The sequence below is a fragment of the Liolophura sinensis genome, chromosome 4 (assembly GCF_032854445.1).
Source record: "Liolophura sinensis isolate JHLJ2023 chromosome 4, CUHK_Ljap_v2, whole genome shotgun sequence".
Lineage (NCBI taxonomy): Eukaryota > Metazoa > Mollusca > Polyplacophora > Chitonida > Chitonidae > Liolophura > Liolophura sinensis.
Window position 1 is genome coordinate 3,792,562 of NC_088298.1, and position 14,925 is coordinate 3,807,486.

At 38.9% G+C, this 14,925-nt stretch overlaps 1 protein-coding gene across 1 annotated transcript; it reads left to right on the forward strand.

The window, feature by feature from the left end:
• Positions 1 to 7,281: 7,281 nt before the first annotated feature.
• On the forward strand, positions 7,282 to 13,208 carry LOC135464804 (U6 snRNA-associated Sm-like protein LSm5). The gene is made up of 5 exons (XM_064742359.1): positions 7,282 to 7,388; positions 9,125 to 9,220; positions 11,118 to 11,145; positions 11,860 to 11,932; positions 13,042 to 13,208. The coding sequence occupies exons 1-5, from the start codon at positions 7,349 to 7,351 to the stop codon at positions 13,072 to 13,074; spliced, it is 270 nt and encodes an 89-aa protein (XP_064598429.1). The 5' UTR covers positions 7,282 to 7,348; the 3' UTR covers positions 13,075 to 13,208.
• Positions 13,209 to 14,925: the final 1,717 nt, after the last annotated feature.

Genomic DNA, 14,925 nt, shown 5'->3' on the forward strand with positions numbered 1-14,925 from the left:
GCCTTGGACTTCTTGTTTTTTGCTGTTCTGTGTGTGTGTGTGTATATATATATATATATATATATATATATATATATATATATATATATATATCTGTGTGTATATATATATATACACACATATACACAGAGCCCATGGGGAAACCCATGACCATCCACAGTGATTTTTATTTGAAATACTGAATGTAGAAGTGGGGAACGTTTTGTTTCAAAGGCGTTTTGGCAAACACTTTGATGGCTCGATATGAATTGTGACTTCAGACGTGTAGCTGTCTGTCTGTGTCAAATGTCAAAAATCCAACAATGTGTCAGAAATGGCCAATATGATTCCAGTGTTTCAAATACAGTTTACTCCATTACAGAAATTCGAAAAAAAAATTAATGGAACTATGTTTCTATTTAGATAATGGTCTTTCATCTGGGATATTCTTTGTGATAGTGACACCTTGGCATTCGAAGATATTTCCGCTAGGACAAGTACATTAGCATAGAAAAGGACAGAACAGAGTGTTAAGAAAAATATTTGATCTTGTACTGATATCAGACAAGGTCGAGGGAAGATCAGTCAGCAACCTGCGGATGGTCGTGGTTTCCTCGGGCTGTGCCCAGTTTCCTCCCACCATAATGCTATCGGCCATCGTATAAGTGAAATATTCTTGAGTACGGCGTAAAACCCCAATCAAATAAATATCAGACAAGGTGGCACCCTTGTGGTTCTTTTTGGATAAGTAAGAACCATCACGGAAAAAATCATTCTCTTTACAGCGCATGCGCCGCTCTCCACTCTCACTTGACATCACTGCCACCACTAGACAAGCTTGACTAGATGCAGGATGAGGTGTTTGGTCTTTGCCTCATCACCTGTGCCCTTGTGCGGAGCTACTTAATCAGCATTCATCAATAGATTCATGTCAGGTGTTAGTTAGAAATATTTTGGACCTACTTTAGATAAAGGGAATGCAGTCCTGTTGAGGTAGAGTCGTCGTGTTTTCTGACAGCTCTTCCTGCCTCATCACCCTGGCCTCATTTGCCTCCATGTTGTTCAAGATTTCTGTCTAACATTTGCTAGTGGTGGCATTGATGTAAACCGAACGTAGAGAGCGGTGCATGCCTGCTGTGAGGAGTGTGGACAACGGTATGAATGGACAGCTTCTCTTTGTGGACTGCTTGACATTTACTTATCATGCATTTGTCGTTTATATTTTGTACCTCAAGTCCCGTTTTCACGAAGCGTTTTGTCGTAGAAATTCTCATAGAAAGTCCCGTACCTCCACGTCAGCCTTGGAGGTGGCGTACAATATTTTTACGAGAAAAATGGCGCTACTTGTAGTTCTGGCCGCCCAGCTAGTGGACAGAAGTCTAAGAAATTAGAGAGTTTTTCGAGATAGAACACAATTCAAGTGTACAATTATTATGAAAATGATGCTAGAGATGGTTTGTTTGTGTCACTAAAGATGCATGCTTCATAAAACTGTGCAAATTATTTCTCTAAACAACATACTTCTCTCAGAATGTTGCAAAATATTGGTTGGAGAGACGGTTGAAAATGTTGAAGAATTTGGGTAATTAAAACTTTTTTTAATTAAAAATAAGAAAAATGCATAACTTAAATCTTTATGGTGAAATGAAAATGGCCAAGATCACTGAAGCCTGTTATCCCAGTCACACCTCTGTAGTAAAATGCTTATCAAATACTGTAAATGACATAAGATTTCGTCCAAGGCTTAAGCTACTTGGACTGCTTCGGTGGCCTAATGGTTAGAGCGTCCGCCTCAAAGTCATGAGACCCAGGATCAAATCAAAGACTTGTGATACTCGTTGCCTCACTTGGCGTTCAGTACTGAGAGGTCAGAGGAAGGAAACAGGAATGGTTGGCCTGGTGTCAGTATAATGTGACTGGGTGGGGTGTCATGTCTGGTGTCTTCGGCATGATACTTCAGCAGCACTTTGGCGGCCTCGACTCGCCCTGCCCCAAGAAAACACTATATGTACACACACTTTATGACTCCTCGTAGTCTGAAAAATTGTTAAGTACAATGTTAAAATGCTATGCATGTATTCATTCCCCCTTAAGTTACTCATTTTGCCCAATTCTAGAGTTCGACTGATCTTAAAAAGGTGTCTTAAGGTTTGTGTAGAAGGTACGCTGATTGTATTACATGTACCTTTATTTACCTCGAAAATGTATTATTTAGTTGAGAATTGCATGGTTCCCCAAAATGTTTCTCTGTGAAAGGGATACAATTATACATGCAAATAATGGAGAATAATTATATTGTGCCTTCATAATTAAATCTATGTGCATTCATACATTAGCTTTAACATGAAATCTCCTATCTTTCTTTGTCCACCAATCAGCTTGAATTGGCTATGCCTCACCACTGAAGCGAGTGTTACTACAGGATCAGCAGAAATAATTGTCTTCAGTGAGCTGAACATAAGTGCTAATCCTACATCAATTGATGGTTCTAGCTTTAAATGAAAAAAAGCTATATTACATGGATTTAATAAGAAAAAAACAAAATCAGAGCTATTGCCTGGTATTCCATTTTTGTGGTCACACCTGCATAAATGTAGCTGTAAAGAAGCAGGTGGAGAAAAGGAACAGTTGAAGCTCTGAAGCTCGCATGCAATGGAGGAAGGGAGACAATCGTTTAGGTTAGCATTGTAGTGGATCACTGCGCTGTCTTCGACAAGCGAATTTAGCCGATGGAGCCTCGAACAACATCTTGGACAAGCCGAGCCGGCTTTCTATGGGTAACAAAGAGAATCGCATTCGTGCAAAGATATGAAAATTGCACTCTACTATCGCTTTACAAATATCACTAACGGAAAATCTAAGTCCTAGAGTACCCCGTGTAACAAGCTTCTGAAAATAATTCAAGGCATAAAGTCACCACACGCCGTCAAAGCTTGTATGCAAATTAGGCTGGATGAGCAAAACCACCGGGGTTTACCGATCAAGAGCAACGAGTACTTATAATATGGGGAGGGTGGCGCGGAGGGGCTGTGTGTGACATGTATGTGTCAATTATCAGTATCGTGTTCAAGGCCGTTTGTAATGGGGCTCCGATGGGGAATGAGAGAGAATAATGCCATGATCACGCGTTCACATTCGCGTGGAAGTGTTCAATTTAATGAGCTCAGAGTGACCAAAACTGCTTGCTATTTTTAACTTGGTATATGTCCTTAGTTCATGTTCTGATGTGATAGCCCTCGCAGATGGGTAGCTTTGTATGGGTTATGTCCAGTTTAATAAACGTACTTGTTGTTCAGTGAGCTAACTCATATATGGCCGACAGTCATAGAACAGCAGCCCCCAATCAACTCAAGAACAGAGTGAATGAGTGAGTGCTTGGGGTTTAACGTCGTACTCAACAATTTTTCAGTCATAGGAGGACGAAGGAATCCTTAGGGTGCATGTACGCGAAATGTGCCTCCTTTCCACCGCTCTTTGATTTAGTGCTGCATCACTGAGACGACTTACCGAAGGCAAGTAAGCCATTATACTGATACGGGTCAACCAGTCGTTGCAGTATCCCCTTCATGCCGAACGCCAAGCGAGGAAGTTACATCTTCCTCTTTTAAAGCCTTAGGTGTGACTCGATCAAGGATTGATCCTGGATCTACCGGTCCCGAAGCGGACGCTCTACCAACTGTGCTATCCGGGCCGGTTAAAAGAGGTTGCTAGCCTACAGGTGTTTTCAACGTGATATGGCCGTAGGCCTCAGGAACAAAGTGTTTACCTCTGAGAATTTTTCCTTAAATGATCCAAGCTATTCTTCTCAAACGTAATGGCAGATTTGTTGATAAAAGATGACATTTTAGCCCTCTCTGGGTTGGGAGAGGGGACTGCATCAGCAACTTTGCTTGCAGCCAGAAAACGACAGAAGACATAAAGTTTGTGTTTTGTAACATTTTAGGGCATTCTATCGTGATTGTGTTAACAAGTAACTGTTGATTTCAAGTCTAAATATTCAAAGCAGAGTTGAGCTGCAAATGACACACAGTAGGGGTCTTTCCACGACCCCAAACCCCAAATCACGATCAGATCACGAAATCACGATAGAGGGCATTCTATCGTGATTGTGTTAACAAGTAACTGTTGATTTCAAGTCTAAATATCCAAAGCAAAGTTGAATTGCAAATGGCACATTGTAGGGGTCTTTCCACGACCGCAAACCCCAAAACCAAAGGGAACTGCAAGACTAGATTATTTCAGAAGGACCTTCACACTCTCATCCATCTGTCAGCGGGTGCCATGGATGTTTAACTATCATCTTACCCCTTAATTTGATGTCCACGGTGGCTTTAATTACGGAACCCTTGGAGTTGGCAGTCACGGGTTCGTGGTAAGATCAAGCTGTCTGGATAGAGGAGAAGATTTCTTTTCTCATCCGAAAAACAAAGTGAAGTCATTCATCGAACTCACTGTGAAACATGATGGTTTGTGGACGTTTTGACCTTGATGCCAAATCTGTCAAGCGCAGCACTTTTTGATTTGGAAGGCGAACATTCCTTTTAAGAGGGGCTTTTTCATTAACTCATATACAGTCTGTTTCTGTGAATCCCGTGCACTACTGTGTATCCCGTTGGTGTAGATTGACTAATACAAGCATTTAACTCGTAAGAGGAGAATCGGTGGAAAGAAACATCCATGTTTTTACTGGGCCTTGGTGGTAAATTTGCCGGCTTATTCGCACTGGCTTGTTTGCGATTGAAATCAATGTCATTCATATGTATACATACACTTTTTGATCAGACCTTTGGCTCAGAAAAATGGCGTGCGTCTGATTTAGGGGAACTGTCAGTAACGCGCCTAAGTCGGTGGTTACAACGCTTACTTGTCTTTCCTTAACTGATGAATCTTGCAACCTGTCCTAAGTGAAATGATCTTGGAATGACGATAAACCATAACGAAATAAATAACTCAACACCTGTGAGTGCATATATTGTAGAAATACATTAATTATAATGCTGTTTTGGGCTGAATAGAAAATTGCACGCCATTGCATTGAAACACGGTCACTAAATCAGGGAGGTTGTGTTTGGAGACAAATGAGTTCACGTTTTTGTCAAATTACACTGTGATGATTTGCCCTTCCATGGGAGAATTGTATATAATTTTCATGCCCCCTTGCCCCCCCCCCCCCCTCCGGCTTCCTGCGCTCCTGTCATAGACCCTATTCTTCAAATTGACAATATTACCACATTACGTCAAACAGTGGTCAAGACAACTGTTATTGTTATATAATCGCAGTCTGGTATTTTGAATACATGCATAAGGGTAGTTTTTAGCCCGTCTATGTATATATGTAGAGTACAATAACACTTGACGTTCCATCAATGATGCGCTGTGTTCATGTTTCATGTTTAATCATTGTAAATTACAAATTTCACGACTGTTAGTGTATCAGAATCAGTGTTAAGGTAAATGTTTGGGGTAGTATTTAAAGGAGTATATACCCGCACTGATAGCACAGCTGGTAGAGCGTCTGCCTCGGGAGGCGGTAGATCCGTTTTAAATCCTAAGACACCTGAGACCATAATAGAGGCTGTGGTAATTTCCACGCTTGGCGTTCAGCATTAAGGGTATAGTGCAACGACTGGTTGATCCGTATCGGGCGGGGCAACTTACTTGTTTTCGGTAAGTCGTCTTAGTGAAGGAGGACTAGATGCTCTCTTCGTGGTCATATGACTGAAAAATTGTTAAAACTCAAGCAATCATTCACTCAAAAAGTATATACTGTATGCATTGGGCTAATTATATATATATCGATCGCTCAGTGATGTTCTATGTTCTATCGTTGATGCTCTATGTGCATAACACCTACCGTAAACTGACCGTAAGAGAATATTTAGAACTGGTCAAATTGTAATAAGGTAAATGTTGTAGGTCACTATTGGTATCTCAAAATCACTGCATGTATCCAGCCCAGGTTTTACATATAGGGTATGCATGTATAGAGCACAATGACACCAGAGAATGTTCCGTCGTTAATGCTCTAAATATGTGCATAACAATTACCGTAAATCACAAACTTCAAGACAGTGTGTTGAGAAATAGAACTGATCAAGTTAAAGTAAATGTTACAGGTGGTATCCCAAAAGGTACTGTATGTATTCAACTCAGGTTTTACATACATGGATGCAGAGCACAATGGCACGAGGGGCATGTTCTATCATTGATGTTCTATATAGGCAATGTGCATATTATCACTACCGTAAATTACAAATTTCACGACTTACTTGTATTTTATGCTTTGCGCTGACGCTTTGCACCCATGTGTCTCCTATATTGGCGAACTCTTTGGTAGCCTTGCTATCAAATTTAAGGATTTTTAATCTGGCTTGTAGCGTATATCGCGCTGAGTTACGAGCCTATGATATATTTATTTATTTATTTATTTGATTGGTGTTTTACGCCGTACTCAAAAATATTTCACTTCTACGTCTGGCCTGTCATATATGAATGGTTTTAAAATGCATAGGCCTATATTAGATCAGTAAAAGTGGCTTATAGGCCTACAGAACAAACATAGAGATCCACAGCATACTTTAGCAGGCCTATATCAGAGTTGATATTTGTTTATTTGTTTGGTGTTTTACAACCTACTCAAGAATATTTTGCTTATAATACGACGGCGGCCAACATTATATGATGGGAGGAAACCGGGCAGAACCCGAGGGAAGCATCAATCGTGTGGCGGCAACGGTGCTGTAGGTTAGACCACGGTTAGAGTAACCCTTTGACGATTAAACATAAATAAATAATTACTTTACGCGCTAATTAACAAAGTACACAGTCCTATCAGTGAAACTGTATGGCTCACTGCCGGTATTAGCTCCACCTAGGGCCTACCTCTACACCTTCGCTGACTCTACGGGATGTTAGGGGTGTAGAGGTAGGCCTACGTGGACCTATATTGGCCTACCGGTGTCAGACACGAAATATATATAGCGGTAGGTCTAATTAAGCGTCGAGATTTACCTTTTGGCCCGCCAAAAGAAGAATTATGCAGCGTCTAATTTCTTATAGGCCTATGTTTCGATGAATTTTTTTTTTAAAAAATGTTAGTAATGCCTAAGTGTTCGTATTTTAGTGAAATATGCGACACTTGTGTCAACGAAAAATGCATGTAAAATGAATGCTGATTGAAGTAGTACAAGACACCCGCCTGCAGCAGACATTCCACTTTATCCCAGAAAACACGTGCAGCAGACATTCCACTTTATCCCAGAAAACACGTGACCTGGATTGGAGCGTATCGCACGAAAGGTTTGACTTTTTGATGGCGGCGAGCATGCGTTTTCATTATTGAAAGACAATTTTAAAGTAAAGATCAGAAATGACGACTTTCACAAACCCGTCTCAACTTTTGCCACTCGGTAAGTGTCCTGTCTTTGTAACAGTGTTTAATGCACAGTTGTAGAAACGGATTTAGAATTTACTGTAATGATTTTCCTCCGATGCCTTACAACAACAACAACATCACATGTTACGCGTGGTTCGAAAATGAAATTCGGGAAGATCTTTTAATCAATTTGGACATTCTTAGACTAAAGCTGGGGTTCTTGCGGATATCACGAGGCAGAGGGTTTGTCGTCAGTTCACTGAAGAACATGGTTTTCACAATGAGCATTAGAGAAGCCGGTTAACAGAAACCTCGACTTTACAACTCACATCTGTTGAGTGGCCCTAGCACCAGTAGCACTAGAAGGCTTCATTTGTCATTCATTATAGCCCCTTCCACCCACCCACCCACCCAAACCCAAACCCAACCCATAGGCTTTATCGAGCTAGTGTAACCTAGGCTTAATTTCAATTAAATAAAAGGTTCAACAGTTTCTGATATTTACCTGCCTCAGTTGTTGAATTCAAAAACCTGTTAGGTCCATACCGGAGGACACTTTGCTGAAGGAAGTAGGCCTTTAAATCCACGTTAAAACGGTGGCACACACCAATTTCTGCTGTGCATTAAATATAATAGGACCCTACTTACCACTTCTGCAAATGTAAGTCCATTCCTGAGTCATAATGTTGTAAAATTCACAGAAATATTTAATTCTTGCTCGTCAAAAAAACTTTGTGCTGTCATGGTGAGTCGGATGTATTGAAATCTTGGAATCGCATGCCAAAAGATATGGAAATCAATCTTACAACACAACCATGCAACCAGTTTTAAATGACAACTTTAGTAATGCTATCCTAAGTCATCATGGATGCAGTACAATTTGCCCAGTGAGTCGCGCCAGAAAAATTAATTCTAAAGGCTCCAGTCAAGGCTTGCGGCTATTTCGTGCACATCTGCTTCGTTAACCATGTTTTCTGCCCCTGGACTCGGATACAATCCGTATTTTCAATACACCCGAAGCATCGCGTGTGCACACTGCAATTTTGAAGAGAGAAAAGGCAACACTTACCAAGTTTTCTGCATATAACTAGTCTGAAATTGATTAAAACTTGAAGGAGCGATAGAAGAGACCCATCCCTTCTCAGGGATAAAAGTACACCTCAACATTTAATTTAATTGAACTACCTAGGCTTCAGTTAGTGTACTGCAATATATAGGGCATAAGGTTTATAGTTCTGGCTTGACACAGTCATATTATTGTGCAGGTGACCACCTGCCAACATGACGAATAGGTTTCGTTTTAACATGGGGCAATGGTCTTTTGAGGCAGGCAAAGGAGGAGTGCTTAGTGTGCAGATTTGTGTTGGTTGTACTTCACAGGAGACACGAGAAAAGTGACTGAGGTGCAAGTTGGCAGAACTCTGGAACTACTCCAAGAAAATCAAGTAGAATGTTGTGTAGCTCTACCCGTTTCTGTTTCTGAAAAAGTTTCCCAGCATGTGACATACAAATGCAGTATGTATTGGTGGGAGATCCCTGGTCGTCAACAAGTGTTACACAGCGCAAAGTACAGCGCAAACATTGTCGTCAATGCCTCACAACCTTATGCATTGTGAAAATCTACAGATTTGCTGTCCTAGGGTGATTTTGAATCTGCACCTTATGCTTTTTAGTAATTGAAACGCAAGTCATTCAAACCACTAGACCACCCCACTCCCACATATGTGCTGTGTTTTAGCCAGTTATAAATGTTTATTGTTTATTTTTCAGAACTGGTGGACAAATGTATAGGACACAGAATTCATATCATCATGAAAAATGACAAAGAAATTGTTGGAACGCTTTTGGGCTTTGATGATTTTGTCAGTATCCTTTTGATTTAAAGCATTTGGTAATACATAGATTTTACAACATTATTGTTTTCTGCTTTGTGTGTGTGTGTGTGTGTTTTTTTTTTCTTATTGTTAATCCACACCAATTTACTTCATTGTTTTGTGGGCAGAACAAATATTTTTCTAATGTCTTCAGAGGATATAAAAATAAAGCTTAAAATAGTTCTAATTTGTGGGAAATATGGACTGTCTTAGCAATTCTTTCCCTGTTAAAGATGTATTCATTTGATGAGAAAGCTTTGAAAAACAGGAAAATCATGAAAATATCCAGAATGGACAAAATAAAAAGGTGGAATTTCTGTTTTATTTCTTATTCAACTTCTTGCAATTTTTTTGTGTCGGTTCATCTGTAAAATACAAAAATAAAATTGATGTTGTCTAAACGGCTATATGAATTTGCATATTTAAAGCCAGTACTCTTGTCAATTTGAGTGCATCTTGGGGTAAGGAAATTTGTCAGATAATTTACAACAAAGTACCACAAGCATATGATCTCTGAACTGTTACTTTGCATAATGCACGTTTTTTGTCCACCTACATACAAGGGGTACATTGTATATTGCGAACCTCCTTGGTTGAGTTGCACAATGACTCAGGATTCTCAAACCAATGTGATGGTTGTGAGTTCAAGTCCCCACATGAACCCCCCCCCCCTTCCCCCAACCACCGTATAAAAGTGAAATACTCTTCAGTAAGGCATAAAATAACAAGCAAAGAGATAAGTAAATAAATTCTACCTTAATGCTCCCCATCACTATATAAGTTAAATATTTCTGAGTACAGTCAGCATAGAACACCAATCAACCAAATAAATAAGCTTTATAATGCTTCAGTTATAACAGAGTATCAACTGGTTACTAAAAATTCGACCACAAAGGAGCATTTTTGGAGGCAAATAAATGTCATAAATAACTTTTACATTATCCCAGTAGGATATCATCCCACCTTCCAAGCACCTCCCAAAGCACCTTTCTAAAATCAGTAAAACTTTCAGAATCTGGAAAAATGAGTAACAGTCATGGACGAAATTTTAGGTCATTTAGGGTAGTTGTTAAAGGAGAAGAAAACATAAAAATGATGCCAAAATCAGATGAAAAACTTATTTACAAGTATGGTCTTTAATATTTTATTGATTTTTTTCTCAAGAGAAAAGGGTATTTGAAAATATTTTTGAATGGTGGGTATTTGGGACCAGCTTTTGGTATTTATCGTTGTTGCATAATAAAGTTCTAAATAAGGATGTGATGCTTGTCTAATAAATTTATTTCAATGTAAATTTGTTGTTATAGATCGAAACATATGCATTTAACATAAATTATGATAATATTTATGAAAATATTAAAAATTTAAATATGATCCAAAACGAGGTTTGATACATTTGTTAGCTGAAAAAAAAACAAATTCTAGTGCAAAAATATTTATTAAACCTGTGTTTAACATTATTAAACAAAAACTATAAATACCGATAGGTGGTCCCAAATACCCACCATACAAAAATTATTTTCAAGTATCTTTTTCTCCTTAAGGAAAAATCAGAAAAAATATTGAAGACCACATTTAGGAAAACTTTTCGTACTCTTTCATCTGAGCTTTATGTCATTTTTATGTTTTCTCCACCTTTAAGCTTTTGGCCTAAATATTCCTACATCTATTGTTGGTAAGTGAAAAAGTTGTTTTTTGATGCATACAGTTTTTGTTGATCTTTCTTGTCCTGATTACAAGTTGATCATGCAGTGATTACTTCATTTATTCCATCTAAGGAGTCTCAATCAGTCAATCAGTCAGTTACTTGACTGAGTGAATGAGTGCTTGGTGTTTACATGAAGTCAGGAAATCATTTATATGTTTCCTTGATTCAATCATTTCCTCAGATATGGTATTGGAAGATGTTACAGAATTGTAAGTACACCTTTTGTTTCCTTTTAGACAGTAAAGTTGTGAAGATATTGATAGAATGTTTCTGTGAAAAATCAAATATTTTATGAGACCTCCGTTTAAGAGGTGGTTAGCACGCCAGCGCGGCACAATGACCTCTGGAGCCTCACACCAATGTGAGCTCACGTCCAGCTCATGCTGGCTTCCTGTCCGTGTGTCGGAAGGTCTGCCAGCAACCTGTGGAAGGTTGTGGGTTGCCCCGGGCTTTGTTCAGTTTTCTCCCACCATAATGCTGGCTGCCAGTGAAATAGTACTGAGAACAGCGTTAAACACCAGTGAAATAAATAAATAAATAAATAAATGAATGAATCTATCAAATATTCTAGACTAATAAGTACTAGATCAAAGTCCTGTGATATAAATTGATGATAAATCTTTCTCCCCGCTTAATGTCCCAAGTACTTGGTTTAGATGGTTTTAGAATGAGTAGATGTGTTTGGCTTCCAGTCACTACATATGACACCTGACATCCCAGGTTCAAACCTGACCTTTGACAGGGAATTTGTTGATTTTCTAGCTCTAACTGTATCTGAGGCCTTGCACGATGACCTTTCTGCTCATGCAACTGACTGCCATCTACGAGTGAAAAATCCTTGAGAATAACACAAACAACAGTCAGATAAATAAGTAAATACAAAATAATCAGGGTAGTTGATCACTTTGTTCTCCTATTTTCAGTGAAAGCACACCAGAAGGCAGACGGGTTACCAGGTTAGACCAGATTTTGTTAAACGGCAACAACATAACAATGGTGAGTATTCAATTTTTCCGCAAATTTTTGGCTTAATCCTGAATCCGATTACAGCAGTTATCAGTTTGTCCTGATACACAAGTAGTGTTATCTCTAAAACACAGAGATTTGATTGACACTTGATATTTGGACGCTTCATTCAAAAAAACTTCACAAAAAAATGGTCCCTGTGCTTTAAGGTTTCATGAAATCTAATGCTTGTTGTATCAGTACCCCTATGTTTAGTTGTATGTACACACCGGCCCTGATGGCTCATTTTGGGGCGGTAGATCCAGGGTTGTCACTTTGGCATTGCATTTGCTTGGCATTCAACTTTAAGGGGTTAGTGCAACAACTGGTTAATCAGTACAATGGCTTGGGTGGGGCGGCTTATGGCTCACCACTCGGTAAGTTGTGTCAGGAAAGCAGCACTAGATAAAAGAGCAGTGGAAATCCGTCCTGCAACAAGGAGGCACTTTTTATGCACTCTTAAGGACTCCGTTGTTATATGACTGAAAAATTGACTGAAGTACAATGTTAAACCCTAAGCACTCACTTTAATATGCACATCTATGAGTGCAAATTGAAATTGTCGGCCTAGATCTTAGGAGGTAAAGATGGCAGAAAAGTTAAAGGATACTGTACCGGAATGTGAATTATGGTTTTAAAGGGATACAGAATTGATGCTGATTGGCTGGCAGTGGAGATAGGGTTTTCTGGGTTAAATGTTGCAGCCTTGGTCATGCTTGAATAAATGTAACACGCCTGTAATTCAGTTCAGGCAAGGCAAAGCAAAGCTTCTGTATCTCTTTAAGGAAAGTGAAAAACTTTATGCAAAAACAAAGACAAAAAAAACTCTCCTTTTTGAGTAAATAAAGTCATCATTGAAATTAATGAGGGGAAGGGGGATCAGCTTAACTTCACCTTAGTGCTTCAGCAAAACTGTAGTTTGGTTCCTCCGAGGATTGTTTCGTGCCTTTCAGTTTGTATATCAGAACACACTGTAGACTGCATGCCAGTAATAAGAAGTGAAAAAACAAAGACTTCATTTGCCCTTTAATGCACACTCTACTCCTGATTTAATGAAATATTTAATATATCATTTTTTCTTTATTGATTTTGTTTTGCAGTTGGTGCCAGGTGGAGAAGGTCCTGAAGTGTGATCACATTACTTTATCTACACATACAACCATTTTTCACCATCATCATTGAAGAGCAGACCAGGGGAGAGAACTCTGAATGATGTCCATGTTTTTTGTTTGTCACACTGATGGATTTTTATTGTTTTTTTTTTGTTTTTTTTTTTGTTTATGTACAACACATCCACATCTATTATGAATTCCTTATGATATTTTAAGGAAAATTTTGTTTATAAAACTTCTTTATGGCCAAGTAACCTGAATGTGTGATCTTGAGTTAAATATGTAGTCATTCTGCTTTAGGTAAATGTATCTTAGATTTTTTCTCTTTTTGTTAAACTCATCATCCAACTTATTTAACAATGTACAAGGAGATTAAGAGATAAAGGATACAAGGGTTATATAAGTTGTTTGTTGTTTTTTAATGATGGCGAAAAGAAATCAAAAGGTTTTCAGGGACTTTATCACTGTTTCACACATTTCTCAATTTCTGCAATGGGACCCAACATCTACCGAAACAACTTGACCAATCACATTGTGTAGAGCAGCTTGCTAAGTTGTCAAATAATTTCTACCTTGTGATGACCAACAAGGCGAGTTGGTGAAAAACAACAGTAATCTCTGGAATCATTCAGCGAACTCATTTCTTCTTAATTCCTCCATTCATGAAATATTAAGTAAACATCACTTAATATGCTATAATTTTGCTACCACACAAAAATAAAATTGAGTGAGAGAGTGAGTGAGTGAGTGCTTGGGGTTGAACGTTGTACTCAACAATTTTTCAGCCATATGACGAGGAAGGAATCCTCTGGGTGTATGTAATGTGCCTCCTTGCGGCAGGACAGATTTCCACCGCTCTTTTATTTAGTGCTGCTTCACTGAGATGCCTTACCCAAGGAAATTAAATCGCCCCACCCGAACCATTATACTGATACGGGTCAACCAGTCGTTGCACTATTCCCTTCATGCTGAACGCCAAATGAGGAAGTCACATCTTCCTCTGTTAAAGTCTTAGGTGTGACTCGATCAAGGACTGATCATGGATCTACCGCTCCTGAAGCAGACGCTCTACCAACTGTGCTAGCCGGGCCAGTAAAAAAACAGTGCAATTTCAATTAAACTTCTGACGATGAATGTAAAGATGCGTTTTCTATAGCTCCCATGCTTTCTGAAAAGTTAAAGAATCACTTTCAGATCTGTTAATTCTTTAAAGATTGATCCTGGATGGCAGGTGGCAGATAAGTCAGTTCTGATTGGGATGCTAGATATTGCGCAAAAGCAAAGTGTTTACTAGTGAAAAAGAATTGACGTACTGTGATTCTTCAACCATCTCAAACACTTAATATTTGTCTGCAAGAATTATTACTACCAGGTTCTTGTGGAAGAGCTTAATATCACAACAACTGCCGTAACATCAACGTATTCCAGCACGACCAAGCTTCCCCGAGGTCCCTTTTCAGTGTTTCAGTGTGATTGTACGTTAAATGTGATGACAACACAGCATATTGTGTAATTCTAGACCAGTGACGTCAAATAAATTGCAGTTGACATCACTGCATTTTTGTTGCCTTATTCTGCCAAAGCCATGGTGCTAGGGGGCGTGTAATTTGCTGTTATTTATGCATTTACATGAACAATTAGAATAAAACCCTGACTGAAGTAAACTTACAAGAAGCCTGTCGTCGTTGCTCTGGTTTTATTCGGTAAGTCGTCTCAGTAAAACAGCACTAGATAAAATTTGTTAAATCCTTTGTTGTGTGATGATTTCAATCAACGTCACAAGTTAGTACTGCAAAAATTTGTGTGTCAAGGTTATTCCATCAAACGCCTTCACTCTGCCTTTCTTAAGTTTTACAATGAGTAAAAGTCTCT

Bases quoted from the DNA above. Each gene is read 5' to 3' on its own strand.
- LOC135464804 (XM_064742359.1), top strand. From the start codon at position 7,349: ATGACGACTTTCACAAACCCGTCTCAACTTTTGCCACTCG. The intron at 9,221-11,117 runs GTATCCTTTTGA...TCATTTCCTCAG, and splicing joins GGGCTTTGATGATTTTGTCA to ATATGGTATTGGAAGATGTT. The intron at 11,146-11,859 runs GTAAGTACACCT...TCCTATTTTCAG, and splicing joins TTGGAAGATGTTACAGAATT to TGAAAGCACACCAGAAGGCA.